The following is a 27,972-nucleotide window of genomic DNA, read 5'->3' on the forward strand; positions in this document are numbered from 1 at the left end:
GGGGGGGAGAGCGCGGTGAAACCGCTGCAATGTGGGGAGGGGGTGGAGCTTGCCGTGGGAAACGCTTGCAAGCCGCGAAGTGGGCGGTGGGTGGAGCCCCCGCCCCGGCGCCCCCGCCTTGCCCCGGCTGGGGGTCTTACCGTCGCACTTGCTTGGCGGGCTGGGCCCGCTCCGCTGCCCTTGGCTGCGCCGCCCGCTCAGCTGGCTTCCTCTTCCGCGGCCTGGAGGCGGAGGCTCCTCCACGCGGCCCAGCCTGCCTTGCCTGGGCAGCCGGGCTGTTCTGATCTCCTATGTCGGAGGAGACGGCAGCGGGCGCGGAGCCGGGGGGCTCCGGCTCGGGGCTCTGCTGGGCCTCGCTCTTCTCCTGCCTCAGCCTGGCCTGCTGCTATGTGGGCAGCCTCTACGTGTGGAAGAGCCACTTGCCCAGGTGAGTGGAGGAGAGCCGAGATGCGCCCCCGTGGGGAAGAAAAAAAAGCCCCGCTCGGCTCCCCGCCGGGCCAGGCGCGCTGCGTCTTTCGCTTGCTCCGACCCCAGCACCCACCCGCGAAGTCTTGGCTCGCAGGTTCCCTTGAAGCGTCTAGGCTCCCTGGAGGAGGGGGGAACCTTTCCCGCTCTTTGGGGGCTGGACGGGGTTGCACGAAAACGCCACGGCCCGAACAGACGGGAGGCGAGTGCTCCAGGTGAGGCAGAAGTTGCTCTGAGTGTCAGTTGCAACATTTAATGCACTGGGAAAGATTGTAAAATGAGTGTCCGCCCCCCCCCGACCCGACGCTGCACTCCAAACGTGGGCGCTTAAGGTGGCCGGGCTTCTTTGAAGTCCGCGCTCAGCTATGAACGCCCGTCTGCAATGGATAGCAGCAACTTCTGGGAGTCAGTAGTGTCCAGGAGCCTTTGCTGGCTAGCCGCCGCCCCCCCCCCCCCGCACGATATAACTTTGCTTATATAATCGCTTTCTTCCTGGATTGAGACATGGGTCAGGCAAGAGTCTGTGGGTTTCTTTGCAAACTCTTCAAACGGGCAGGAAGCTCTGCGTTGAATGGGGAAGCCGTTGGGGTTCCTATCCCAGGTTTAAAAAAAAAATGTAAGAAATAAACCCTGTGAATACTGTAGCTGTGCTCCTGCTGCAGTCTTGCCTTGGGGGGATTTGCATCTTTGCCGGGTGGGCAGCCTCAGCCAGGGCCTCTAGAGGTCCAGCTCCTGCAGCTTCTTCTCCTGCTGGGCCTTTCTCCTTCCAGGGACCACCCAGCTGTCATCAAACGGAGGTTCACCAGCGTCCTCATTGTCTCCAGCCTCTCACCCATATTCATCTGGGCCTGGAAAGAGGTGACAGGCATTAAGGTGAGATCATGGCCGGGTCTGGAAAATGCCTGGCCAAAATAAGCAGATTTCTGTCACTTCAAGCTTCTTTAATTAATAAGGTCATTTATATGCCACCTTTTAAAATCCTAAAATCAAAACAATAAAACATACGAAACGGTCAGCATTTAAAAGCCAGAGAGTTTAAGACGCTGAAGGCACTAAAATGTTTTTAAATATCTGGGTATTTTTTGAAAAACCAAAACTTACCTGGTGCCTAAACGACTTGGGCGTGGGTTGCAGCACAGTAGATGCAAAGTAGAGCATCTACTTTGCATGCAAAAGGTTTTAGGTTCAATCCTGTTACTGAGCTGGATGTGGGCTGGTACCCTTTATGTGCACTCAGGTTGGTACAGGAGGAGGCTGTTGGGTCCTACTTGGGTCCTAAGCTGTTTAGGACTTCAGTGGGTGAGCACCAGCCTTTGAATTGGGCCTGGAAACGAATAGGCAGCCAGTGACATTCTTTCGAAACTGTTTTGGTGATCGGCATGATCAGTGCCATTCCAAAACTCTGGCTGCTGCCTTTTCCCCTCGTTCCTGTTCCGATGCCTCTGCTGTGCCCCTGTACATTTTGGAATGATCGTTTGTATAGTATTATGGGGGTGCCTCCATCACCACCACTTCTCAGGCATCTGAGCCTATGAAGACTACGTAGGATGTTATTGGAACGGTGTGACGTTGTTTACAGTAAGGCTTTTTATACCGCTTGTGTGATGGAAACCATCTACCGTCGCCCTAATGGAAAAGAAAATTGTCCTGGGGGACAGATTGTCAGTTATGTAAGAGTGTCTGGATGTGTATGGTGTCTGCTTTTAGCACAATGTTCGAACTTTGCATTCATGAAGGCACCATGCTATTTAGATCAGCCCTTTATTCAGAACCATGAGGGTTGGAACCTTAATTTATTTTTAAGGGAAGAACCATAGCTCTCTGGTAGATCACCTGCTTTGCATGCAGAAAGCCACGAGTTCAGTCCCCTGATATTTCCATGTAGAAAGACCCGTTCTGAAACCCTGAGGAGGTGCTGCCAGTCACTGCAGGTGGCAGTGATCTGGATGAACCCAGTGATCTGACTTGATACCCAGTGGCTTCCTGTATTCCTATGCCTCCAATTGTGGCTTGGCTTGCTTGTGCAAGCCGTCATTTATTTCATAAAATTTATACACTGATTGATTGTACAAACAAGCAAACCTCAAAGCGGTTCACAAAAAGATAATAGAATCAAGAAAAAAATACAATACGTTAAAACATACATGAAGTTAAAATACTAAACCGAGTTAAAATTCACACCGGCATTTCTAAGAGCCCGGGTAGGCTTGCCTGAACAATCATGTTTTTAGGTGGCGCCGAAAAGCTGTCATGAGCTATTTGTTATATAAGCACTAGGACAGTGCCCCAGTGGGGAGCCCATATTTATTAGCGTGTATAAAGGATCCAAGTTCTGTTTTCAGTATCTCCAGTTAAAGGAGCTCCAGTAGCCCTGGGCAGTCAGGGAAGACAGTCCTCAGCTGGGTAGACCAGTGGCATGAATTGATGTCCGGTTGTGCTTTGTAACTTATTTGCATTGCACCATTGCAAGCTATGGCAGATTGTTTGGGGGGGGGGATTTGTGCTTCCCCAGGGCTAATGAAGGCGTTTCCTCTTCTGCTCAGCCAGATGCATCCCTTCTTGCCCTGATGGGCTTCCGGCTTGAGGGCATTATACCAGCAACCGTGCTGCCTTTGCTGTTAACCATGGTAAGTGCAGCTCTTGATCAGCCAGCGCTCTGCTAGGATTCAGCAGGGCTCATTTACTCCCGCATATTTAAGCCATTCTCCCTTCTGGGGACCATGTACAAGTGCTGGGTGAGGCCAGCGTAGGGAGCAATTAATACACATTTTACCTTTGTACAGCCTTACCCTTCACCCTAAGGTCCCACCGCAGGTTACGACATTAGAACGCAATATTAATAGCAGTTTAAAGCAACTTACAACCCCCCCAAATAAGGTGGGTCCTAAAGATATACACCTCAAGTTTCAAAAGCCAGAGTAAAGAGGTTTAAAGGATAGCTCTGTTGGTAGAGCATGAGACTTTTAATCTCAGGGTCGTGGGTTTGAGCCCTGTGTTGGGCAAAAGATTCCTGTGCTTCAGGGGATTGGCCTGGATGACAACTCTATAAAAATAGGACAGAACTTTTTTGATGGAGGGCAATCTCCACTCAATGCACTTCATTTCAAGAAAGATGAAGCGGAAAGGCTGAAGAATAGTTACGGAGATTGGGATGGAATAGATTCTTGTTTATTCTGGAACAGGTGTACTAATCAAAATGTTTTGCCAGGAAAATTGTTCTGATCTTTTATTCTTTTAGTTTATACCCTTTTTATTATGCAAAATTTTGAATAATGATGTTGATATGTAGCAATTTATACTAGTTTAAAACTTTTCAATAAAAAGCTTTTTAAAAAGGAGGAGGGGGAAAGACAACCCTCAATGCCATGCTGACCAATGTGGCTCTTCCATATTTACACACCAGATGCAGAAAATGCAAGGGCTGATTTTTACATGTGCTTGTGAACGTGTTCTTTGCTCCTTCTCCCTCGCCCCACAGGTCCTATTCCTTGGTCCTCTTATCCAGCTCTCGATGGACTGTCCTTGGGACCTGGTAGAAGGTTTGAAAGTTGCGTTTGGTAAGACTACGTAGATTGGCATGTGATGGCAGGGCTTGGAGAGCAACTGCAAGAGACTCTAGGGGTGGGGCTGGGAAACTTTTACAGGCCAGGGGCCACATTCCCTTCTGTAGAAGCTTCCAGGGGCCACTTTCCAGGGTGGGCGGAGCCAGAGGCAAGAAGGGGCTGGAGTAACGAATGTGAGCGTTACCCTTGTACAGGAGGCTAGTTTTTACCTGAACTTACCCACCCACCTTCCTCTGTCTTCTGTCCTGGCAAACAAGAAGCATTACCAGAGTTCATAGACACATTCCAGCCAGGCAAAAACACTGAATGGGTGGGGGGACGTGAAGCAGGTCTGGTAAGGGTTGCAGCCTGAGAATCAGATAGACAGTAAAGGCCTGGAAGGCTGCATTCGGACCTTGCTATAGGGCAACAAGCGAGTGTCTCCTTGTTTTCCCTCACAACACTCTACTCCGAGTATGCAATGCGCTCATTTCAGGAAGCAAGCTTTTCATGCTGGCTGGAGTGATGGGAGTTGTAGTCCAAAGCAGCTGGAAGGCTCACAGGTTGGTTGATGGGATGTCATCCCAGTGCCTGCTTTTCCATGCCTCTGTGGAATGTGTGCTTTAAGCCCCTGGCCAAGTGGTTATAATTGCCCTCCTTCTTGGACACCCATTGACAAAACACCCCCTTTTTGTTGCTACTGCTGTGCTTTCTCAGGAGACCAAGGAGGGGTGGGGTGTAAGTAACACTACTCCTCCTCCTCGCCCCCCCAGACCCCAGCTTTTGGGTTCTCTGTCTGACTGACATGCGCTGGCTCCGCAACCAGGTCATTGCGCCCTTCACGGAGGAGCTGGTCTTCCGGGCCTGCATGCTGCCCATGCTCGTCCCTTGCACGGGATTGGGGCCTGCTGTCTTCACCTGCCCGCTGTTCTTCGGAGTCGGTGAGTGCCATATTTCCCCCCGGCAAGAGGAGACTGTTTCTTGAGGCGGCCCCAACCTTCACCTAATTGCCTGGACTTTCTAGTTCCTTCTTAGCACAAGGCTGACACATTTTTGTGGGCCTGAAACCAAGGATGGTGAACTTTTCAAGCTGTGTGGAGGTTGCAAGACTCCATCTCCCATCATCACTTACTGGCTGGGGCTGATGGGAGTTGTAGTCCAGTGAGGCCTGCAAAGCCACAGATTTCTCAGGGCTGAAACTACAGAAAGTTTTGGGGCACTTCCTACTCTTTCTGCGGCTTCTTAATTTTTTTTATCATTTCTTGCATATTCTAAAGAAACCTCACTTACTCTTTTATTCAGCTACTTTAATTATTTACTCTTATGAAACTGCAGGTTATTACAACAATCCTGCCAATGTCCTTGTCTGTTTACAACTCCCCTCTGAAAAAAGGTTGCAGCGGTTGTGCCTTTTTAGTTTAGAGAAAAGGCAAGTAAGAGGCAACATGATAGGAATTTATAAAATTACGTATGGCATATTGAGAGCAGACAGAGAAAAACATCCCTCTTTCATGGCACTAGAACTCATGGGCACCCTCTGAATCTGAATGTTGGGAGATTCAGGGCAGACAAAAGAAAGTATTTCATGCATTTCAGATTTAAACTATGGAACTCAATCCCACAGGAGGCAGTGGTGGCCACCAAGTTGGATGGGTTTAAAGGAGGATTAGATGAATTCACAGAGGAGAAGTAGCTATCAGTGGCTAAAACTTAGCCACAACAGCTGTACTCTGCCTCCACTGTGAATCCAAATTGCTGGGCATCACAGAACAGGGAGTGCTCTTGTTCTCAGGTCTTGCTTCGGGGATTTGCACTGGCATCTGGTCAGCCAGTGTGAGAACAGGATGCTGGACTAATGCAACGGGCTCTTCTAAGGTCGCGGGAAGAACCTTGGCATTTTGCAGGGAGATGATGTGGGGAGGGAGAAGGCTGTTCTGCCACATGTGCTGAGTTGCGTCTTTGTTTTCTAGCTCACTTTCACCATGTCATTGAGCAGCTACGGTTTCGCCAAGGAAGCACAGCCAGCATCTTCCTCTCAGCAGGTATGGCTTGGGCGGTCCCTTATTTTCCTCACCATCAGAAGCCAAGAGGGTGGTGGGACATTGGCCACAGGGTCTTTTTGATATATACATACATATACGGCTGTGTTACCATTTCGGGAGGAGATGTAAGCTGAGTGGCAGAGCGCACACTTTGCACCCAGAGGTTCAATCCGCAGCTCCGATTTCTGGCATGTTCCTTTGGAGGAATCAGGTGGTCCCGTCTCTGCTGGAGGGCCAGGGTAGCTGCTGCCTCTCAGAGTACAGTCGTACCTTGGAAGCCGAATGGAATCCATTCCGGAAGTCCATTCGACTTCCAAAACATTTGAAAACCAAAATGATTGGAAGCTCCTGCAACCAATCAGAAGCCACGGAAGCACCGTCGGACATTCAGCTTCCAAAAATAGTTCGCAAACCGGAACACTCACTTCTGGGTTTGTGGCGTTCGGAAGCCAAAACGTTTGACAACTAAGCTGTTTGAAAACCAAGGTACGACTGTACAGGGCTAGATGGACAAAAGGGTCTGACCTGGGCTAAGGAATTTGATTGTTCGTTCTGCACAAATGTATATATTGGCATTTAGCTCAGTCTGAAAAGTGTAGATGGCGTTGGCCAAACAAAGTAAGCCAATTTCATTATGTGGTGTATCACTGTCTGGGCAACCTGCTCACCCAGAGGATGCTGCCTGAAAATTGATGCTCTCCCCAGCCCCCTACCACCCTCTTCTCACTCCTCCGCCAGCTTCTGACGGACTGCTTCCTCCCTTTGCAGTGTTCCAGTTTTCATACACAGCTGTTTTCGGAACATATACAGCCTTCATCTTCATCCGGACAGGTAGGTGGGGAAAGTGAATAAGGGAATTGCACCAGTTGGGGTGGGGTTTAGGAATGAGAAGGTGCTGCCTATGTTAATGGGGACTCCCCCCGTCCCTCTCCTTCTCAGTTGCTCCCCAAGGTAGCAGCTGGCAATCACATTATGCGTGTGAGAGAGTTTGAGTATCTCAGTTCCCTTGGATACCAAAACCAAATGGTTAATGGCTGACGTTTGGCACCAAAACTGGGCCACGGAGGATCAAGGGGTGGGAGGTATTGGCATGCATTGGGTGAGTTCCGGTGGGTGCAGCAGTACTGAAAGAGAGAAGGCTTAAAAAACAGCCCAATGGGGACAGAAATTTTTCAGCGCAGTTTACAGGGGCTGCACAATGCTGAGTGTCAGCCAGAGGAGGAAAGCCGAAAGAGGTGGAGGCACGAGAGAATGTGAAATGATGCCTGTTGTGATGCAGGCCCTTCCCTTAGGAATGAATGTCAGAGAGGCACTCCCCTTGGCCATGAATCTTTCAGTGACTGCTGTCTTTCACCCTAACCTGCCTTTACCAGGTTGTCCTAAGGAGAGGTGGTGTGGAAGCAGAGGACAGGATTAATAAATAGCCTAAAATCAGTGTGTGCTGCTGCTTCTTTTTACTTTAGAACACTGTACTTCCCCTGATAGGCAGATTTAAGCAGACATTATGAGCGATCCAGATTTCTTAGGGCAATAGCATTAAGGTACCATATAGGTTAATGGAATATTCTGTGTGTGTGTGTGTGTGTGTGTGTGTGTGTGTGTGTGGTGAAAGGAATTAGGATGTCTTCAGAGAGAACTCTTAGCCTAAGCCATTTTGATTGCAACCCCACATGAGTTTTCTCTCCAGCCCATAAGGACTAGGATTTTCAATGGTCTCTGCTGGAGGCATTCTGCTCATCACCTCCCCCTTCCTCTCCCCACAGGGCACCTCATTGGGCCTGTGCTCTGCCACTCCTTCTGCAACTACGTCGGGTTCCCTGCTGTCGGCGCAGCCCTGGACCACCCACAGCGCTGCCTCATCATCTTCTTCTACCTGCTGGGAGTGATCCTCTTCCTCCTCCTCTTGCACCCCATGACGGATCCCGCTTTCTTCGGCCGCCTGCCCATCTGCTCCCTCTCCAGACTGACTTCGCACACCAGCAGCCTCGGCAGCTTCTCCCTCTGCTCTTGACACCTGCCTGGGACCTTCTCCCAATCTCCCCACACTCCTTGCACCCTTGCGTCCACAGTGGCACACAGTGCTGACGCTGTACACTTGCGCCGGTTTCAAGGTGGCTTTCTCCTCATGGCCCCCACCCCTACCCTCCTCGTCCTCTTCTGCAGTTGTCATGGGGAGAGTGGGAAAAGCCATTCCCTGAAACCCATTTGCGGTGGAAACGTAGCTGTGCCTGCGTTCTTGCACACATCTCCGCCTGAGCCAGCCAGCCCTTTTTATAGACCCCTGGGGGGGCCTTCTTTTCCTCCGGGCCCCAAAGAGCTCTATTTTTTATTATTAAAGGACTTTAACGAGGCCCTGTTGGTGTTTTAATTGTGGCTGGGGTTTGAAGGTGCTCTGTCCTTCTGCTGTGTCGTTTGGTTATAGACTTGGCGCTTGCGTTTTATTCAGGGCTGGCAGTGCTGGGTACTTGGTGAAGGGGCAGAGCTTGCTGAGTTTCTGTTGGTTCTGGCAGAGGGTGGGCCACAAGTACTTGCGACCAGGCAACAACTTCATTGAGGTCATGGGGATGGGGAGGCCGACCTTCCAGGTGTTGGGAGATTCCATCTCCCGTCAGCCCTAAGCCTTGGCCACATTGACTGGGACTGGGAGTTTGACGACAGCTGTTCTCCCATCAAGCTCTATCCCAGATGCAGTTCTCTGCTGAAAACAAAGGGAGGAGTGTTTTGCTTCCGGAAAGTAGGTGCTTTTGCCCCAGTCTGCCCAGAAGGTAGCTGGAGCAGATGAGATGCAAGTTTTTAGCATCACAGTCTCTGCTGGACTGATGGAGCCCTGCTCTGCCACACAACTTGGAAGGAGCACAGTACGAGAAAATGTTTCTTCCAGGAACCTTTGGACATGCAATATGATCATGGCAGTGACCTCACATGCCTCCACCAGTGGCCTTGCACGTGACAGTATCCTGTTGTACTCTATTGCAGGATCATCTGGCTGAAGTTCAGAGTGAGGAAGCTTCACGTTGCTGCTAAGGCTGGTGTGGGGGGAGCCTGTGGCCTCCAGGTGTTTGTGGGACTACAAGCCCAAAGCTGCCATTTGCACCAGAGGATGAAAAAAAATTCCAAAAGTGCTGAGCTCCCACCCACCCCTCCCCAAGCTGCTATAAGAACCAGGGGCGATTTTACAGAACTGTGTGTATACTTTTTCTGTCTCTGGATGTGGTTAAACACGATCCACGGTGTGTTGAGGGTGGGGGATAGCTAGAGAATGAACTGTATATAAAGCAGCAATGGGACACCCTGAACTTCACACTCTGTGGCTCCTAGAAGCTATCAGCATGCAGCAGTGGCTTCCCCCTGAAAAACTGCTTTGGCCGGCCGACTATACCTGGTGAAGATAGCCGATGAGTCTCAAACCCTCAATGAGTTAGGGACTTCCCCTGCATGCAAAGACAGGCTCTGGTGGATTGAGCAGACAAGCCCAATGGTGGATCCAACAGTCAAGAAGGTAGTTTCTGCATGTGCTGTAGAGGGAAGTGAGGGGCAGATTGGGCTCGTCAACTTGGGAAGGTAGCCATCTAGGAGAAGATAAACTCTGATCCTAAACCTCCACTGTCTTGTGGGATAGCTTGGGGAGAAGAAAAGGCTAAAGAGTAAACCCCACACAAATCCAGAGTGGAATCCCAAAGACAGTTGGATGGCACCTTGTATATCTCCTTCCTGCAACTCCTGCAGCCAAGTTGGAGCCAAATGTATTGCTCTGCCTTCCTTTGGACCACATCAGCAAGGCCAAGAGGAGGGGGGACTTGTATGGGCAGCCAGGACCTCCATACGCACTGTCCAAGCTTGCGCTCCAGGGAGGTCGCTTTGGTGCTGCTAACGCAGCCATTTGACTTCATCCATGGAGGCCCACTCCGTTATCTCTTGAGACAATAGACCAATTGTCCCCCAGATGCTTATTTGAATTTGTTTTTGCTTAACAGCTTCCATCATCGCTGGCTATGTGGTTGGGGCTGATGGAAGCTGCTGTCCAACAACATCCGCAGGGCTACAGGTTCCCCATCCTTGGCTCCCCATCTATTCCTACTCAAAGGTCTAGCCTTCCCCTCTCCTGTACATGCCATTCCATATACTTGTCCAAGTGCAACAGGGTGGGGGGAAAAAAGGACTTCCATGCTGGGTGGGCCTCCAGTGGGCGCAGTTTATTGGTACAGCATTCCTTCCAAGCCAGCCCTCCCCTGCCTCCTCTGATACCCGCCTCCTTCCCAGTCCCAGCATAAATGCCAGGAGATGCATTTGGCGGTGGCCCGTCTGGTCAAACGGTGGCCCCTCCCTCTAGGTCAGCAACAACACTTGCCTCTCCTGTGGGGGTGGGCCAAGGGAAAGAGGGGGGTTCTGGGGAAGAGGGAAGGGAATGCGTAGGACAGAGGGGGAATGTGTGCAACTAGCTCAGCAGCAAAGAACAGACACGACAGCTTCTACAAAGGGGGAGGGGGAACCTTGAGAGACTGTTTCCTCACCAAAACCACCCTGGATCCACCAGCTGCAGCATGTGGGTGGAAGTGGGGGGAATCTCAGCCTCTTGCCCAGCAGTGGGGGGAAGATGTTTGGTGGTGGTGGTGGGGGTTGGTAGCGGTAGTGCCCTCCCCTCTTCCATGGTGGGCACAAGGCTCTCGATGGCACCAGTTCCCCACAAGCGAGTGTGTGGGGAGTTGCTCTGCTCCCACGTGCTTTTTTTTGTTTCTGGTGAGATGGGGGTAGGTGGGCAGGGTGGGACAGGGAGCAGAGAGATCACAGGTCGCTCTCTCCGTACAGGGCGCTGGAGAAGGAGACATAGTCCAAAGCGCCGGACACAGCGTCAGCTCCTGTGTACTTCGTCATCCTGCTGATGCAGTATTCGGCCTGCTCTGGTGGCAGCTCCCGACGTAGCTCTTCTATCGTGATGTAGTTCTGCAGCAGGGAGGAGGATCAAACAAGGAGGAACAGCATGTTACTCAAAAGACCAAGGGTGAGGCATCTCAGGCTTGGGGGCCAGATGTGGCCCTCCGAGGTTCCCTAACCATCCCCCCAGACTACACATCCTTAGCCATATTTTATTTCCCTTGACTGCACGCTGTGGTGGTGTACTTTGCACCCTCCACCAGCATTTTTGCCTGCCAGGAACATGTCCTCAAACTCAGACAATGCCTCTTCTGAGGCTGGGTGGAGGGTAGAGATGAGCTAATAGAAACTAGCCTTCTGTAGCATAGTAATTTTTTATTATTATTTTGGTTGCTCTGTCCACTTTTGCCTCTGGTGCGACCCAACACAGAAGATGGCCCAGAATGGAATGTGGTTGACGCATTGCACACTGTGCAGGCCTGTTCTAGGTTGCAAGATTCCACTAACGGAGTCCAGGAACCTTTTTTCTGTTAGGGCAGCTGTGATGTAACCTTGAGTTCTCCAGCTGTTGTCAAACTACACCTCCCATCATTCCTGGCTGTTGGTGGGTTGTGGTCCCAGCAACACCTGCAGCACCAAAGGTTCCCCACACTTAGGGGCAGTTTGTCAAGGGTTACATGCCAGGGGCAAACAAGGCCCGAGCCTAAAATGGGTAGGATAGCCTTCTCTGCTACCTGAATGGAAAGAAGCCATCCCCCACTTCCCCCCGCAAAAACACTTTCTAGGCCTGCCAGGAAAGGCTTGAAATGTGCCTGGTGGGAGGAGAGGAGACATAAAGAAGAGAGGAAACAGATTATTGGCAGGCTTTGAATTCTGCTTCAATGCCTAGATCTTAATTTTAACTGCAAAATATCACTCAACCTCAGCATAATGTTGCTGGGTCCTATGAATAAGCAAGAGACACAAATTTTGCTTCTGTGGACAAGAGATAGCTCCACCACTTCTCCTGTTCTTTTGGTGCAACGCTTACCTTGTCTGAAGCCAGGATCTTGAAGGAAGCCACGACTTGCTCGGCAGTGTCTGTCTCAGCCGTCTCACGAGTCATGAAGTCAATGAAGGCCTGGAAGGTCACCACGCCTGTGTTGTTTGGATCCACCAGGGTCATAATGCGTGCAAACTCCACCTCGCCCTGTCAGGAGGGAAGAGCAATAGGGAGGTGGGTCAAACAGGGAGGGATGCTCCCCGCCAAGGGACATTCAGCATCCCTAACCAGTTTTCCCACCCAGAGCCACCCTTGGATCATGGAATGGGGCTGAAAACTGCCTCAGGGCAGACCCTACCCATTTCCACTCAGGTTTTGCTGTCTAGGGATGGCCAAGGCTTTGGTTCAGTCACCATTTTCAAGCAAACCAGGAAATCCTTGTGATATTAAACTACACAGAATTTGCCCTCCAACAGATGTTGTAAGGAAAGCTATCCTTCTAGGCCCCAAAAGGGGGCAGCTTCCTACCAAGTCATATCCCATGGAGATCAAGCAGGCCCGGAAGTCGTCAGGATCCATCATTCCGTTTCTCTTCTGCAAAGAGCAAAGAGGGGGAAAGAAGCTGTTGATTTGGAAGGAGACACCCCCAGCCCCAAATTCCACACTCCTGAAGGGAAATGCTCCATAAACTGGTGGCACTGGGCACCCCTCATAGGAACACAGGAAGTGGCCTTACATCGAGACAGACCATCCGGTTCACCTCACCCGCTATTGCCTACACTGACTGGTAACAGTTTACCCAGGTTTCAGGCAGGAGACTCTCCCAGCACTAACTGGAGATTGAACCCGTGACCTTTTGCAAGCAAATTAGATGCTCTGCATCTGAGCTATAGCTCTTCCGCAGTCTGTGAACAAGCCCCGCGCTCAGCCAAGTCCTCCTTTCTTGTGGCTCGTTTGGAGCTGGCCTCCTCTCTGAACGGTTGCTGAGAGAGAGACCAAAGCCATGTGTAGCCATTGGGCGGCTCGGGAGTCCCAGCCTCCTCACAGATGGCCACCATGCCTCTTGCGACTACTTCAAAGTTTTTCCGTTGGCCAGGCTGGGATTAGCCGGCCACACCCTCTTTGTTGCTGGTATCAAGAGCAGACATGGACTGGTGATGGTGGCAAGCGAGCTTTGAGCTAGGCCAAGATGAGGAACCTCCAGCTTGACCAAGGTGAGGAAAATCTAGTCAGGTCAAGGGGAGGAAAATCTAGCTAGGCCAAGATGAGGCACCTCTAGCTAGGCCAACGTGAGGAAAATATAACTAGGCTAAGGTGAGGAAAGAGGGACGCGGGTGGCGCTGTGAGTAAAACCTCAGCACCTAGGACTTGCCGATCGCATGGTCGGCGGTTCGAATCCTCACGGCGGGGTTAGCTCCCGTCGTTTGGTCCCAGCTCCTGCCCACCTAGCAGTTCAAAAGCACCCTTAAGTGCAAGTAGATAAATAGGTACCGCTTTATAGCGGGAAGGTAAACGGCGTTTCCGTGTGCTGCTCTGGTGCCGGTTCGCCAGAGCAGCTTCGTCACGCTGGCCACATGACCTGGAAGTGTCTGCGGACAGCGCTGGCTCCCGGTCTCTAGAGTGAGATGAGCGCACAACCCCAGAGTCTGTCAAGACTGGCCTGTACGGGCAGGGGTACCTTTACCTTTACCTTTAAGGTGAGGAGCCTCCAGCTAGGCCAAAGTGAGGAAAATCTAGCTAGGCCAAGGTGAGGAAAATATAACTAGGCCAAGGTGAGGAAAATATAACTAGGCCAAGGTGAGGAAAATATAACTAGGCCAAGGTGAGGAAAATATAACTAGGCCAAGGTGAGGAAAATATAACTAGGCCAAGGTGAGGAAAATATAACTAGGCCAAGGTGAGGAAAATATAACTAGGCCAAGGTGAGGAAAATCTAGCTAGGCCAAGGTGAGGAACCTCCAGCTAGGCCAAGGTGAGGAAAATATAACTAGGCCAAGATGAGGAAAATATAACTAGGCCAAGGTGAGGAAAATCTAGCTTGGCCAAGGTGAGGAAAATCTAGCTAGGCTAAGGCAAGGAATCTCAAGGCCTCTCTACCTGGCCCTCGGGACTCTCCCTGAGGCATGGTCCTTCCCTTTCTTCGCTGGCCCTGCTGCATGCCCCCCTCAAGTGCCCTGACCTATGATCATGCTTCTTGCTTTCCTGTGTGGGCTTTTGCCCAGCTGGAGTGTGACCTCTTGTGCAAAGGTTGCACCCATTGCCTCTCCCACTTTTTTGCCTCTCATCCTACCTGCCACTGGGTTGCCCATGAGGGAATGTGGCCCTTGGGCTGAAAAAGAGTCCCTCACCCTTGGTCTAGTACAAGAGACCAGGCTCCTGACTCCATCGTTTGATCAGCTCTAGATTAGCCTCCATGGCTGGAACAACAGCAGGGATCAGGTGTGAGGGCTGGGTGAGCTGGAGGTGCAGGCAAGAATTTGGCAGGAGGCTGCCTGTTGCAGGCTTGCAGTTGGATTAAGCTCAGGAGAAGTGTGCAAGCGAGAAGCGGCGGTGAGTGTGCGAGTGTTCGGGGCTGGGTTTGCAAGAGGCCACCTTACCCGGTCGAAATGGTTGAAGGAGGCCCGGAACTCGTTCATCTGTTCCTGGCTGATTCCCTTGGCATCGCGGGTCAGAATCTGGTTCTCGACTTCGTTGATAGTGCGGGCAATGGTGGTCAGCAGCTGTTCCCAGCCCACCCGGATGTGCTGCATGCAGTCAAAGACAGTGGGGTTTGCAGAATGAGATCCAGAAGCACTGGGGAAGGAGGTGGGGGGGGCAATCACACCCACCCAATCCTTCACCTACTTGCTGGAGATCCATTCTGGTGGGGGGGTTCAGCCAGGAATTACCCCCCCCACTTTTTAATATTCACTTATTGAAAATCAAAATAGTATGAACAAATCAGCAAAAATGCTGTCAATAAATTCAGCCTGGTACAATCCCACACTTTGTACAGTTTTGCCTTTTAAGAGCTAAAAGAAAGATAAAATAATTAAAGGAAAGGAAACAGCCCCAACAAATAAGACTACAAATAAGACTACCAACACACTAAATAGGTTCCAGTTCGAATTTCAAATTGTCATGGAATAAATATCTGCCTCAATTTCCCATTTTCCTCATGGTGTTCCTTATAGATTACTACTACTATATGTATTATTTATATGCTTCCCATTTGACTGGGTTGCCCCTGCCACTCTGAGTGGTTTCCAACAAATATAAAACCACAGTAAATAATAATAATTCTCATATAGTTCTGTAATCTTGCATGCTTCAAAATGCTTATATTTATGTGCACAAAGGCGAGATGCTACTTGGAAGACTAAGTAACTAGTCTTTGGCTGGTTTTCACAAACATATGAAATTTATAATTTTTACACCCATGCATCGTGGAGTTTGACTTTTATGTATCTTAACAGCCCACCCGGGAATTATTTCTGAAAATGCCCCCACCCCTGCAATGCACACACAGACCCCCACCTCCATAGTGTAGCTGGTGTGCTTGTTGTCAAAGATAAGGGCCTCTTGGATGAGTTGGTGGTCTCCCTCCAGCTTGTCAATGTTGGCCTTGTAGTTGATGATGTTCTGCTCATGCTGCTTCAGGTGGTTCATCTGGTCCTCAAGAGACCCGCTGATGTCCACAGAGATGTGGCCAATCTCCTGCCAGGGGAGGGCAGAAGGGAAGCCTCCTGTTAGCTTAAGACCCTACAGCCTAGCTCTGATCTCATTTGGCACCCTTCCTCTACAGCAGCACTGGGAGAACCTGTAGCCCCCCAGGTGTGGCTGGGTACCAATTCTTAGTGGCCTCAGAAAACACGGCCAGTAGTCAGGCTGGTGGACGTTGCTGTACAAAAGCACCTGGGGGGAGCACAGGTTCGCTATCTCTGCCCTACAAGTGATGGTTTATCACTGGCAAAGACAGATGCACTATACATTAGCTTTACAAAGCTGCCACATTTGGTCAGCACTTCTTGGTAACGAGAGGAGCCATAACTGTTGCCTAGAGGGCCATTTCACCCTTTCCAAAGCCATATGTTGGATCCCTCCTATGGGTGGCGTCCAGAGGGTTGTAAGGTGGAAGGGTCAAGAAATAGCAGTAAGATTCTGACTTAGGGAAGTAGTCCAAGCATCCTGGAGTCTCAAGCCTGCTCTGATGCTCCAATGCCCATCCTGCTTCTAACCCACTAGACAGCCCCCTCACCAGACAGAGCTAGTAATCTCTCCCAGGGGATGTAGGTAGATAGGGGCGTTGGTAAGGAGTTGCCATATAAGGAGTCAAATATTTGGTGCATTGCATGCTGATCAGCAGCATTTCTCAAGGATTTTGGGCCAGAGTGTCACCCAGTCCTATCAGTAGATGCCATTGGGGACTGAACTTAGAACCTTCTTCATGCAAAGTTCTACCACTCAGCTGAGGTCCTTGAGGGCATTTGCCCTGGCAGATGGGGCAGGAGAGGACCTTACCTCCATCTTTGTCTGGATCCAGGGTCCAATGATGTTAGCCTGGGCGGCAAACTGGCGTCGGAGGCGTTCATTGGCTTGCTGTCTTGCCAGCTCTTCTTGCAGGGTTTGATCACGGTGTGGGACCAGCTGCTTCACCTGGAGAAGCAAGATAAAAGAGACTCTGCAAATAAGAACTGGGGTTTAGAGACCCTACTGGAGGGAGATGTGGGTTGGTGTGGTGTTGGGTGTAGTCCTGGGAGGACAGGGGGTACTCTGCCCCCTCAGAGCCTTTCCTGCCTAGGATAAAAGCAGGACTTCCAAAGCACATGCATCAAGGAAGCTGGGGAACCTCCAGATGTTCCTCTTCTTGGCATTTGTTTAGGGTAGGGGACCTGAAAGCCCTCCAGATGTGGTTGCACTACAGTTCCCATCATCACTGGCCATGCTGACTATGTCTGGAGTCCAATGACAGCTGGAGGGCCTGACAGGTTCCCCACATCTGGTTTAGAGGCTCAATGAATTAATCAGCTACACCAGGAAAGAGGAGCTCTTGACTTATTGTCACTTATTGAATCAGGGATGAAGGGCCACAGCATTGTTTAGCTTCTGCATCAGCCAAGACTCCAGAGATTTGGAAAACACCCTCCTGAAACTGGACAGGCAGCTACAATTCTGATATTTCATCCCTTGCTGAAAACATGGATTGCTTGTTAAGCTTTGTTGGAGAATTAATTTTCTGCACTGTTGGGCACTTCTTCTTCATTTTATTATTCTTTAATGATTTTAACATCTCTTTTTAATGAGTTGGTATTTTGTAAATCATTTTATAAACAAACGGGGGATGGGTCTGTGCCTTGGCAGCAGACTTTCCATTCCTCTCTAGAAAACAATCTGGAGCTGGCAGAGGTGAGAATGTATGCTCAGGTCCCCCATAAGAACACCAGGTAAGACCTGAAAACTAAAAACTAAAAAAGCCCCATCTAGTCCAGCATCCTAGATGCCCCCATGGGAAGCAGGCAAGCAGGATGTGAGGGCAGCTGAAGGCAGCCCTATTCAGGGAAGTCTTTAGTGTTTGATGTTGTGTTTGTGTTTTTACTGTTTTTTTGTTGGGAGCCGCCCAGAGTGGCTGGGATAACCCAGTCAGATGGACAGCATACAAATGGATGGATGGATGAATAGCCCTCACCTACCACCATTCCCCAGCAACTGGTATTCAGAGTTACTTTTGATGCTGGAGGAGTTATATAGCTTTCGTGCCCCATAGCCACACACCCCATCTAGATGTCTCCTGTGTCTTTTGAGAGGGGGAGCACAAGCAAGGGAGCAAAGACAGTATCCCCAGGAGTCTGGGAGGAGCACAGCTCCTTGTGGGTGACCCGAACCAGCAAAAGCCTTTGCCCAACTCACACAGCTCCCACAGACACACCATGAGGCTGGTTTCTTAAAAGGATGCTCTCACCCTGTCCCACTTGTTGGCGATGTCGAGATGCGAGAGGTTGGTGTAAGGGTTCAAGCCTGACAGCTTGATGCCGTAGGTCTGCGCAATCTTCTGGATCTCGTTCTGGATACCCAGGATGGCCATGCGCTCCTTGTCAGCCTCAGGCAGGGTGGCTTTGAACTGCTCATGGGCTGTAATCAGGCTCTGCTCCAGGAGGAAGGGGTGAAAGTTAGCTGCTGTCCAGGTGAGTATGACAGGCAGAAGGAAATGAGCTCTTTCTACTTCCTTTTGCTTTACCTAAATCTATTGCTCTTCATAAGAACATGAGGCGAGCCTCCTGGATCAGGCTCACAGCCCACCTGGTCCAGCTTCCTGTTGTCCCAGTGGCCAACCAGAAAACTTGTGATCTGGACACACATGCATTGGCACCCTGCTCGACTGTGATTCCCAACAACAGGTATTCAGTGGCGGCAGAACACAGCCATCCATCAATAACTTTCTCCTCCATTAATTTGTCTAATCCTCTTTTAAAGCCATCCATGTTGGATAGCTCTCACTCTCTGCATGATACTGTTATAAACCTGTATCATGTTCCTCCTCCATCATAGCTAAGTAGCCTTTTTTTTACCAACATGAAGTTGCTTCCAACACCCCTTATTGACCTGTACTACACCTTCTCCAGCTCTAATTTCAGGCCCAATGTAATTGCTTGGAGTTCTCAAGAAGCATTTGGCCCTGCTGATGCGCCTCACCTGGATCTCTTCAATGCTGTGCACAATAAACATGTCCTGAAGGTCCTCGATGGCCCCATCCATCCAGTTGTTGAAGGGGGCAGCTCTCTTGGCGAACTCCAGGTACAGCTGGTCAATGGTCTCCAGCAGCTTCTCCACACGCTGGGTGGCGAGGAGAGGAAAGAAGGTGAGGATCGGAGAATAAAGTCACCTCCCTCATACCGAAGAAGAAGGGACCAAATCCTGCCAGCACCCCTTTCCTCACCTCCAGGGCATCTCTCCTCTTCTGAGTGAGTGTCCCCAGGGTGTCCCACTGGTCACAGATGGCCTGGCAGCGGGAGTTCACAGAGGCTGCGTCGTGGTAGTCCAGCTCACTGTAGTGATGGGCCACAAGGATTAGGGGTGCATAGCTGAGGCTATGAACTTCCCCACCCGCAGGAGAGCATCAGAAAGGACACCTTTCCTTTCCCATCACCCACCCACCCACAAGTCTGGAAGAGGAGGCTGCCTTCACCCCAGCCAAGGGACCACGACAATTGGGAAATCAGCCACCCAAAGGCCATGCAACAGGAAAACTATGTGACCACTTTAAGCGTAGAACCCATCATTGCTTACACCAAGGTTGTCTTTCAATGGAGCAGAATAGCAAAATTAAAAAAGGTCAAGAAGGCATGCACATTTGTGGGGCTAGCAAGACAAGCATTCTGCAACCTGAGAATCTCAGCAGTTCTTTAAGAGAAGGATGAGGGACCTGTGGAGGCCCTCCAAAGACTCTCTTTTTAAATTCTTGCAGCTCTTCCCAAAATTCACCAAAAAAGGATTGGTATGAGAAGTTGAAAAGAGGAGACACCTGTTGAAATTGAAACTCCACAAAAAGTCAACCTTTCTTAACAGATCCTCACAATCACAGGAGTTTTTGTTGATGGCCTTTCAAATACTAGTTGCTGGCAGGGATGTCATCTGGGTCAGGGGGCTGAGGGCCCCCCCATTTTCAATGAGGGGGCTGGGCTCCCACAATATTCTGTGATTTGCAGTGGGCTCCGCCGGGCCTTCCCACAGCCACGACAGGCCCTACCAGGTTTACCTGCAGCTGCATTAGGTCTCCTCCCACTGTATGACATCACACATGCTTGCCAGAGTCCCCCAAAGTTGGGTGGATTGCTGGGTATAACCAGGACTTTTTTCAGCTGCAATTCTCCAGAACTCAGTTCTGGTACCTCTAAGGTGGACACCATTGCCATTATAAGAGAACAAGGGAGGTGTTCATGTTGAGTTCCAGCACCTCTTTTTCTAGAAAAATAGTCCTGGGTACAAGAAGTGGAGAGAGCTTCTGCTGTGCTCATGCAGGCTTCCTCAAAGAGACATCTGATTGGCCTCTGTGAGAACCGGATGCTGGGACAGATGGGCTTTTCTTAGGTGAGTCAAGATTTGGAGTTTTCCTCTCCTTTCCCTTCCACCCCAATGAAATCAGAAATCCCTGGGATTCTGACAGACATGCAATAGATGTATTGCTGCCCCAGTCCCACATGAGAACTAAGCCATGAACCTCCAGCCTTCAGGAAGTGAGAGGTTGGGGGTGGTGGCCAAGTGGGAGCAGCCAGGACCCCTTGACTAGCACCCAACTTTCATCTCAAGGGGGAAAGGGCAATGTTCTCTCTCCTCGGCACCCACTTGAGTTCCTGCGCGATGGCTGCGATCTGCTCCACACGGTCCTGGTGGGCGGCCAAGTCGCTTTCAAAGGCCTCATGTTTGCGCATCAGGGCTCTGATCTCATACAGAGATGCCGATTCGTAGTCCTTCTGTGAGAGCATCTCCTCCTTCCCTGCGGTGGGAGGAAGCAAAGCTGGGGTGAGAGGCTGGGCCGTGAGCAGAGCAATGAAGAGTGGAATATGAAGAGTGGGATGGACACAGGAGGAGAGGGGATCTCCGCCTTTGGATCTGTTCTGTGACCTCTCCTCTTAGGCCACAACCCTCCCCCACAGACCCCCTGCCCCCCCAAAAAGAAGTGAAAAAGAACCTTTCACTAACTTTTGGGAAGAGGTAGGTGAATCCTGCCACTAATTAAGTACCGTAATTTAATTCACTGGAATTGTAAATACTTTTATGCATTACCATGTGTTTAAATTTGATTGGTTGGTAACTGGATTCTAGAGCGCTCTAGTATTTCTCATGTGATTGGCTAACACTGATCACATGGGAGGTATCTAGTGAAGGAGAGGCTCTGTTTTACGTGATGCGAGATGACTATGTTTTAGAATCCACTGTGAACACTGCTAAGTTGAATAGAGGGTTGGAGTGCTTCTTCTCTGCTTGAAAGAAAAGGGAGCAAAGCTGCAGGAGAAGGCAAAAAGTTGAAATCTCTCATAGGAGCTGGAAGGCGTTGCCTAGCTGAAAACATTATGTTTTAATTTATCTGTGTAATTTTCTGCAAGGGAAGCTTTTGAATATTAAAGTCTGGGCATTGGTTTAATTTCCAAAGAAGGGTGTCAGTCATATATACGATTCAAGCTTCTTAGCTGTGTTTTCGCTACCCTTACTTCAACACTACTGTCCTGAAAATCTACCCATAATTAGGCTTAAAAAACATGTAAAAGAGAATGTAAAGGGGGGGGGGAGGATAGTGGATTGGGAGGCAGAAAGAAAATGGAGGGCCCACTGCTAGCTCTGGCCCCGCCTACTTTTGGCCCCACCCACCCTGGCATGTAGTTCCAAAAAGTTTTCCCCTAAGGGAACAGAACCCTTGATATAAAAGCAGTTCCCTGCCCCTGGAATAGAGGGAGGGGCTCAATTGTGGTCAGGTTACCTCTGGTCCAGGTCTCGTGCAGGGTGGCTTTCTGCTTAAATTTCTCAGCCAGGTGGTCCAGGCGCTCCAGGCGCCTGATCTCGGTCAGCAGCCATTCCTCATAGCCTTTCTCAACCTGCTCCAGCCCCTTCCAGGCATTTGCAATATCCTGCAGGCAAACAGAGGGCAGCTTCAGCCTAGCTCAGTTGGTAGAGCATGAGGCTCCTTAATCTCAGGGTCGTGGGTTTGAGTCCCGCATTGCAGGAGGTTGGACTAGATGAACCCTCACGGTCCCTTCCAACTCTACAGCTATTCGAATCTCCCCTCAAAGTGGCAGGGCCTGCAGCTGTGCCCACCAGGAGCTGGTGCCCAGGCAGAAACCTGGGAAAGAGATCCTTCCTGGCACTTGGGCTCATAGCCTACAGCCACATCTGTGCCCACTCTTGACACCCCCTGGCTCAATGCACGGCATTGTAAACACCTGGCTGGGGACCAGGAGCTTGTGCACTCACCCCAATTTTTAGCCTCTGTTAAACAGAAATGTTTCAAAACCTTACAATACCTGTCTGTGCAGAGCAGGGCAGGGAACTGGATCTGGCCCATGGGCCTGATTCTTAACTTCCCCTTCCCTCGTGAGCCAAGTTTTTGCCTGCTTTGTTGGGAATCAATGGAATGACCCACCCCACCTCAAACCACTTTCCACTCCCTTGGACACAGTTTACTGTCTCCATTGGAAACCCAAAGCTCAATTAAGATCCAATTGACTAGCTATCACTTGGAAGAGCTTCCCAAGGGAAGGCTGGCCCTCTCACTGCTTTTGCTTTTTTAGACTGGCAAGCAAGGATGGTTTTATTTCAGCCATCTTCTGTGGAGCTTTGTTTCTCATCCCCCCCACCTGCTCTATGCCCACCTGCTGCCCTGTGACTTACAGAGACCATCTTCCCCTCGGAGGGCATGAAGGCTGGACGGTTGCTGAGGCGCAGTTTTGTCTGCAAAGTGTTGAAGTTGATCTCCAGCTGGCATTTCTCCTGCACGCGGGGGGGCTTGTGCACGCGCCGATAGTCCCGGAAGTCCTCCAGCTTGCGCTGCATGGCGCTCATGCTCTTCTCTGGCACACGGTTCTCCAGCCATGGGATGGTGCGCCGGATCCATTCCAGGAGCTGACCGGGAAGAAACAGAAGGTGGCTTTAGTTGGCTGTTTGGGGCTGCGGAATCAAGACATGCTGTCTTGTATGCTGCCAACCTCTTGAGGCCTAGAAGCCCACCTTTAGCCCAAACAACCATTTTGGGGGCCCACGTCTTAATCTTTTCCCATATCTTTGGGCTGCTGCCATGACCCAACTTGGATGCAACAGCAGTGCAAGTGTGGATCTATGATTCCCCTCCCACCGACCCACGAAAGCTTCAAGGGAAGTAAGCAAACAAGCATTAAATGCTGGGACAGGTTGGGCCCTTTGAATGAACCCAGGAATTTTGCTTCTGAGTTCAGTGCTCTGTTTCCTGGTAGGAAGGAATTGGCCTGGAGATGTGAAAGGGGCATTGCTTTTGGGGACTTCCGCGCAGGTAGTTTCAAGATACCTCGCTGGCCAGCTTCTCATACTCCTGCATCAGCTTTTCATTCTCTTGATTGACAGCAAGCACCTTGCAGATCCTGTTGGCTGCCGTCTCAGCCTGGAAGAGAAATGCACTTGCTGGTTAGAAATGGGAATAGTAAATAACAACACCAAAGAGCTGTGGGCAGGGAGGAAGCATAAAGAGATCATCTAGATTAGACTGGGAGTTGGTGGGCATCAGGTGAAAGACATGCCAGGGCATTCAGAGCTTTAAAAACTTCCCACGGTGCGAAAATTTGCCTCCTATGTGATTATAGAAATATGGAATCGTTAAACAAAACAAGATAGAGAGTTATACCAGCGACCGACTGACTGAGAGAGGAGGAGTCAATAACAGGATTGGAAAACTTGGAAGTAATAAAGAAGAAAGCAGAAAATAAATGATAGACATTAGCTCTTGAAATCCAGAACATGGGACGTCCCATTGAAATTATTTAATTCGGACACTATAATTGGCTGTATTGTTTTTTGTTTTTGAATGTGGTAAGATTTGGCTTGATTTGTTATTAATATGAATTTTTTAAATTGGAAAATGAATAAAAATTATTTACAGAAGCAAAAAACCCCCACAAAAAACACACAAAAAAAACAACCTTCCCATGATGCAACCTCAAATTCCAGACCAAACTATGTACATTTATCAAATCTACTTGCCTAGGGCTCAGCATCCGTGCTTCACTCTGGCTGTACTATGGGATTGGTGGGGAAGTAGCTTTAATGCAGAGCTTTCAAAACTGTGTGTCGTGACATATTAGTGTGTCGGCTGCAGTGTGTAGGTGTGTTGCGCAAACACTCCCCATACTCCTCCTGGGGCTGGAAAGGGGTTAGTTTAACCTCCAGTTTGCTAGTAAAACAGAATTACTATGTCGCAAAATGATGCATGTCTAAAAAGTGTATCACCAACTTGAAAAGTTTGGAAAGCTCTGCTTTAAAGGGCTTTTTTGTGGGGGTGGTGTGGGGGTTGTTTGCAGAAAGTTGCAATAAAAAACCCCAAACCCAGACAGAAATTGAGGGACATTTATGTAGAATAAACTAAATTTTACTTAGAATAGACCCACTGAAATTAATAACCATGACCATGTCAGGTCCATTGTTTTCCATGTGTCTACTCTTAATAAAACATAATGGAATACCATCCATGTATTTGGATGTATCAAGTTTGTATAGGGCCCTGTGTCCTACAACCAAGCCAAACACTTGCAAGTGAAATAGCTTCATGCTTCCTCAACCAGCAACCACCCATTTCCTCCTGCTTTCCCTTCCTCCACAGCTAATTCCCCCTACAGCAAATTTCAGAGTGAAACCCCTCGAAGCATAAACCTCTCCTCTTGTACTCTGTAAAGTGCTGTACACCTTGACGGCACAACAGTTATCACAGCTGTAGCCACCAACACTAGGGAGCAATTGTTAAAGGGAAGATGAGCCCTGATTCAAAATTATCTGCTATTTTAAAACTATTTTTGATTGTGGATTTTGCTATAGTCTTATTTTAAAAGGCACGATCTGTTGTGCATGTATATAAATATGTTGTGGCTAGAACACAGGAAGATGCCTTATACTGTGTTCACCTAGCTCAGTATTACCTACACTGACTGGCAGCAGCTCTCCAGGGTTTCAGGCAGGAGACTCTCCCAGCCACACATGGAGATGCCGGGGATTAAACTCAGGACCTTCTGCATGCCAAGCAGATGCTCTTTCATAGAGCCCTAACCTTTCCCCAAGCTGTCTTGATAATCAAATATTTTGTTTCATGTTTGTGGTCTGTAGATCAAACTGCTACCACCACCATTAAATCCATCAGTACCATCATCTTTGGCTCCAGAAGGCAAGACTGGAACCAATGGGTAAAAAATTCAGCGAAGTAGATTTCAAGCAAACTTTGATGTAAATTTCCTAAGAGTAATAGCTGTCCAACCACTAATGCAGGTTGCCTTGAGAGGGGCTGAGCTCTCCTTTGCTGGAGGCAGTTATGCTGGGTCTTGATGACGGCCTGTTAGGGATGCTTTAGCTGCATCCTGCACTGAGCAGTGGGTTGTCATAGAAGACCCCCAATTCAATGATTCTAAAAGGAAGAAGGAACTGGGCTAGCATAGTTCTCTGCTGCAGATATGTAGACCCAGGGAGAAATGCTGCTACCACTTCTTTTTGCTTACCTGCTCTGCCCCTGCAAAGGCGTGGTAGAAGCAGGAGACGTAGGTCATGATGGCTTTCTCGTCCGGTTTGGGGGTGTTGACAATATCTGTGGGAAGAAGACAAAAGCTGAAGGAGGAGAGCAGTGAGGCGCTCAGTACAGAGGGCTACTCACTAATGCTGCTGAATTATATTGATGGTGCAAATGGGGATACGTTGCCAAGAGAATTGGTCTTAAATACAGCCCTGGCAGTTCAAAATGGTAATTACAATTCAAAGGAAAACAGCCCAAAATCTTACACTGAACGCTTGGTACCACTCGCTCTGGAATACAGCTACAATGGAGAAAAATCACTCTTAATTTGATATTTCGACAAGAGCAAGAGAGCTCAGTTGGTAGAGCTGAGATTCTTAAGCTCAGGGTTGTAGGTTCGAGCCCCAAGCTGGGCAAAAGATTCCTGCACTGCAGAGGGTTGGACTAGATGACTCTCATGGTCCCTTCCAACTCTACAATTCTAGAGCATGGTGCTGATAACACCAAGGTTGCTGGTTTGATTCACATATGGGATATATTCCTGCGTATTCCTGCATCACAGGGGGTTGGATTAGAGCAGGGTTTTCCAAACTTGGGTATCCAGCTGCTTTTGGACTACAGTTCCCATAATCCCTGACCATTGGTCCTACTAGCTAAGGATGATGGGAGTTGTAGTCCAAAAACAGCTAGAGACCCAGGTTTTTGAAACCGTGGACTAGAGGATCCTCAGGGTCCCTTCCAACTCTCTCACTCAAACACAAACACACAGACGGTGCCTGGCTCCTCACCTTCTGCATCCAGCATCTTAGGGATATCCAGATACTTCTCAGCCACCTCAAAGGCTGTGTTGAGATTCCCAATGGGGTCATCCTGTGGACAGACAGACACAGTTGCTCAGAGCGAGTCACTACACCATGGCAGGGAGTAGCTGGCAGGGTTACAGGTGAGGATGAGTCGGAGGTGGACAGCTCCTAACTTATTGCTGCTCATGCTGAACTAACTATGGCTATAAAAAGCTGCTTTGTGCTGCCAAGACTTTATCAAGACCAGTCTCCATCTCCTCTGACAGGCGGCAGCTCTCCAGGGTCTTGAGAAGGGTCTCCCCCATTCCTTTCAACCTCATCTTTTAAACTAGTGAACCTACAGCCTTCTGCATGCAAAGCAGACTCTCAGCCACTGAGCTACACCCCTTAGCAAAATGCCCACCATAATGGCGGACAGGGGCAAAGCAGTGGATCTTTGGGCCCAGACACACAGGGGTCGGATTGCTGGCAATGAGAGCCACAAGGAGAGTCCTATTTGCTCTAGCTGGGTGATTGGCGGGGCAGGGGGGTGGGTGCTGGAAATCACAGGTTGACTCAAAGGACAAAGATGCCAGCAGACACTGCAGAGATTGCAAGCAGAGAGCCTGAAAGGAATGGGAGCAGCCAGGAAGACGCAAGAGGAAGACAGCACCTTTCTGAGCTTGGCGTAGTCAATGAGGTCAGGGCGGTGCCTGTGGATCAGGGCGCAGAGTGCCAGGCCATCCTTCCAGCTGGTGGTCAGCACGCGGGCATGGAGAGAGAAGAGGGAAAGAGTGAATGAGTGAGTCCTGGGTCTCTTCAGCTGGGTCTGGGTGGCCTCCAGCTTTGGTCCAACATCCTTTGTCAGAGAAATGGCGGCTGTCCCATCCAGGTATAGAAAGGCACAGGGTGCAAATGAAGAGGAAAAGGGAGGAACAGAAGCAGACATTGCGGAAGGAGCAAATCTAGTCCGTAGAGGGGAGTGGAACCTCAGGCTCAGGGAATGGATGAGGTCCTCCAGGCCTCTCCCTGGGAACTCTCCCCAAACCACGTCCCTCAACAGGCCTGCTTTGCGCCTTCCTTGGATGCTTTTGCCTGGCTGAAATGTGTCCCTACATATCTTTAGGCACCAGGCAAAAACTTTCTTCTTCTCCTATGCGTTTGGCTAATTAAACAACCAATGGTCGTTTTTAAGCTGTAGGAAGAGGGCACTGGTTTTCTTTGTCACTCTGTTATGCATTTTTTTGTGTTTTTATATTGTAAACCGCCCTCAGATGAAGGGCAGCATAGAAATTTAATAAATAATAATAATATTCATCTAATGTTCCAGCCACATTTGCCTCTGGCTCTGCCCTACATGGGCGTGTGGCCCTCAAAAGGTTGCCCTGAAATGAATGTGGCCCTTGGGCTGAGCAAGGGGGTCCCCTGGCCAGAACTGGCTTCCTTCTTCCTGCAGGAACATTGGCCCTGTTGCCCTCTGGGCAGAGGAGGCTGGTTGCAGGAAATTAGCCTAGGAGCTAAGTCCCCTTTGGCGCCCAGCTCTGGTGTTGTTCCTCCATGCCAGGGGGCTGTGCTGCAACAGTTTCAAGCCAACAGTCAGACAAACAAATGCTGAATCCAGCTGGTAGGTGTGGTATTTATTATGTTTAAATATCCCTATTGAAGAGTTGGGGTTCTGCAAATCATAGAATTGTAGAGCTGGAAGGGACCCCAAGGGTCATCTAGTCCAACCCCTGCAGTGCAGGAATCTTTTTATCCAACATGGGATTTGAACCCTCAGCCCTGAGATTAAGAGTCCCATGGCTCTCCTGCCTTAGCTCTGTTTTTATATATGGAAGGGTTTTTAAAATATTGGGGTTTGTTTATATACAGAATTGCTTTTCATTTGAACTATCTTAAACTTTTTCTTGTTCTGCCATTGTAACTAATGTATTTGTTTCATAGTTATGTGTTTTATTGCTGTAAGCCACCCTGGGAAGGGTGGGCTAGAAATCCAATTCAACAAACTAACAAAAATCATTTGCCATAATTTTATTTGTCAAATAAGAGCACCTGCCGTTGATGCTTTGGCTGAGATTCC

At 49.6% G+C, this 27,972-nt stretch overlaps 3 protein-coding genes and 2 long non-coding RNA genes across 6 annotated transcripts in view; 3 read left to right on the forward strand and 2 right to left on the reverse strand.

The window, feature by feature from the left end:
* The window catches only part of LOC309359126 (acylphosphatase-2-like), a 34,378-nt gene extending 34,132 nt beyond the window's left edge, over nucleotides 1-246 (reverse strand). For both annotated transcript variants that reach the window (XM_081892615.1, XM_081892619.1), the window contains exon 1: nucleotides 141-246. The gene's annotated coding sequence lies outside the window, so the exon portion shown is untranslated. The remainder of the gene's footprint in view (nucleotides 1-140) is intronic.
* RCE1 (Ras converting CAAX endopeptidase 1) lies at nucleotides 228-8,400 on the forward strand. The gene is made up of 8 exons (XM_081892530.1): nucleotides 228-427; nucleotides 1,236-1,338; nucleotides 3,009-3,092; nucleotides 3,944-4,022; nucleotides 4,781-4,948; nucleotides 5,978-6,049; nucleotides 6,818-6,880; nucleotides 7,813-8,400. The coding sequence occupies exons 1-8, from the start codon at nucleotides 291-293 to the stop codon at nucleotides 8,058-8,060; spliced, it is 954 nt and encodes a 317-aa protein (XP_081748656.1). The 5' UTR covers nucleotides 228-290; the 3' UTR covers nucleotides 8,061-8,400.
* A 1,817-nt stretch (nucleotides 8,401-10,217) lies between these two features.
* The window catches only part of ACTN3 (actinin alpha 3), a 41,491-nt gene continuing 23,736 nt past the window's right edge, over nucleotides 10,218-27,972 (reverse strand). The window contains exons 6-21 of the mRNA XM_081892293.1: nucleotides 26,566-26,644; nucleotides 25,899-25,980; nucleotides 25,100-25,185; nucleotides 22,912-23,004; nucleotides 22,263-22,493; nucleotides 21,355-21,502; nucleotides 20,223-20,373; nucleotides 18,817-18,925; nucleotides 18,573-18,713; nucleotides 17,842-18,024; nucleotides 16,404-16,538; nucleotides 15,420-15,599; nucleotides 14,501-14,647; nucleotides 12,432-12,497; nucleotides 11,952-12,110; nucleotides 10,218-10,990 (exon numbers count right to left, since the gene is read on the reverse strand). Of these exons, the coding sequence (XP_081748419.1) occupies nucleotides 10,832-10,990; nucleotides 11,952-12,110; nucleotides 12,432-12,497; nucleotides 14,501-14,647; nucleotides 15,420-15,599; nucleotides 16,404-16,538; nucleotides 17,842-18,024; nucleotides 18,573-18,713; nucleotides 18,817-18,925; nucleotides 20,223-20,373; nucleotides 21,355-21,502; nucleotides 22,263-22,493; nucleotides 22,912-23,004; nucleotides 25,100-25,185; nucleotides 25,899-25,980; nucleotides 26,566-26,644 (2,149 nt within the window). The 3' untranslated portion in view covers nucleotides 10,218-10,831. The remainder of the gene's footprint in view (nucleotides 10,991-11,951; nucleotides 12,111-12,431; nucleotides 12,498-14,500; nucleotides 14,648-15,419; nucleotides 15,600-16,403; nucleotides 16,539-17,841; nucleotides 18,025-18,572; nucleotides 18,714-18,816; nucleotides 18,926-20,222; nucleotides 20,374-21,354; nucleotides 21,503-22,262; nucleotides 22,494-22,911; nucleotides 23,005-25,099; nucleotides 25,186-25,898; nucleotides 25,981-26,565; nucleotides 26,645-27,972) is intronic.
* On the forward strand, nucleotides 12,504-18,614 carry LOC309359143. The gene is made up of 3 exons (XR_014163728.1): nucleotides 12,504-13,192; nucleotides 13,601-14,453; nucleotides 18,503-18,614. It is a non-coding gene; the product is annotated as an uncharacterized lncRNA (long non-coding RNA).
* The window catches only part of LOC309359152, a 51,829-nt gene continuing 42,790 nt past the window's right edge, over nucleotides 18,934-27,972 (forward strand). The window contains exon 1 of the long non-coding RNA XR_014163741.1: nucleotides 18,934-19,967. This is a non-coding gene — a long non-coding RNA (uncharacterized lncRNA). The remainder of the gene's footprint in view (nucleotides 19,968-27,972) is intronic.

The sequence above is a fragment of the Podarcis melisellensis genome (genome assembly GCF_964234715.1).
Source record: "Podarcis melisellensis genome assembly, chromosome: 16".
NCBI classification, from domain to species: Eukaryota; Metazoa; Chordata; class Lepidosauria; order Squamata; family Lacertidae; genus Podarcis; species Podarcis melisellensis.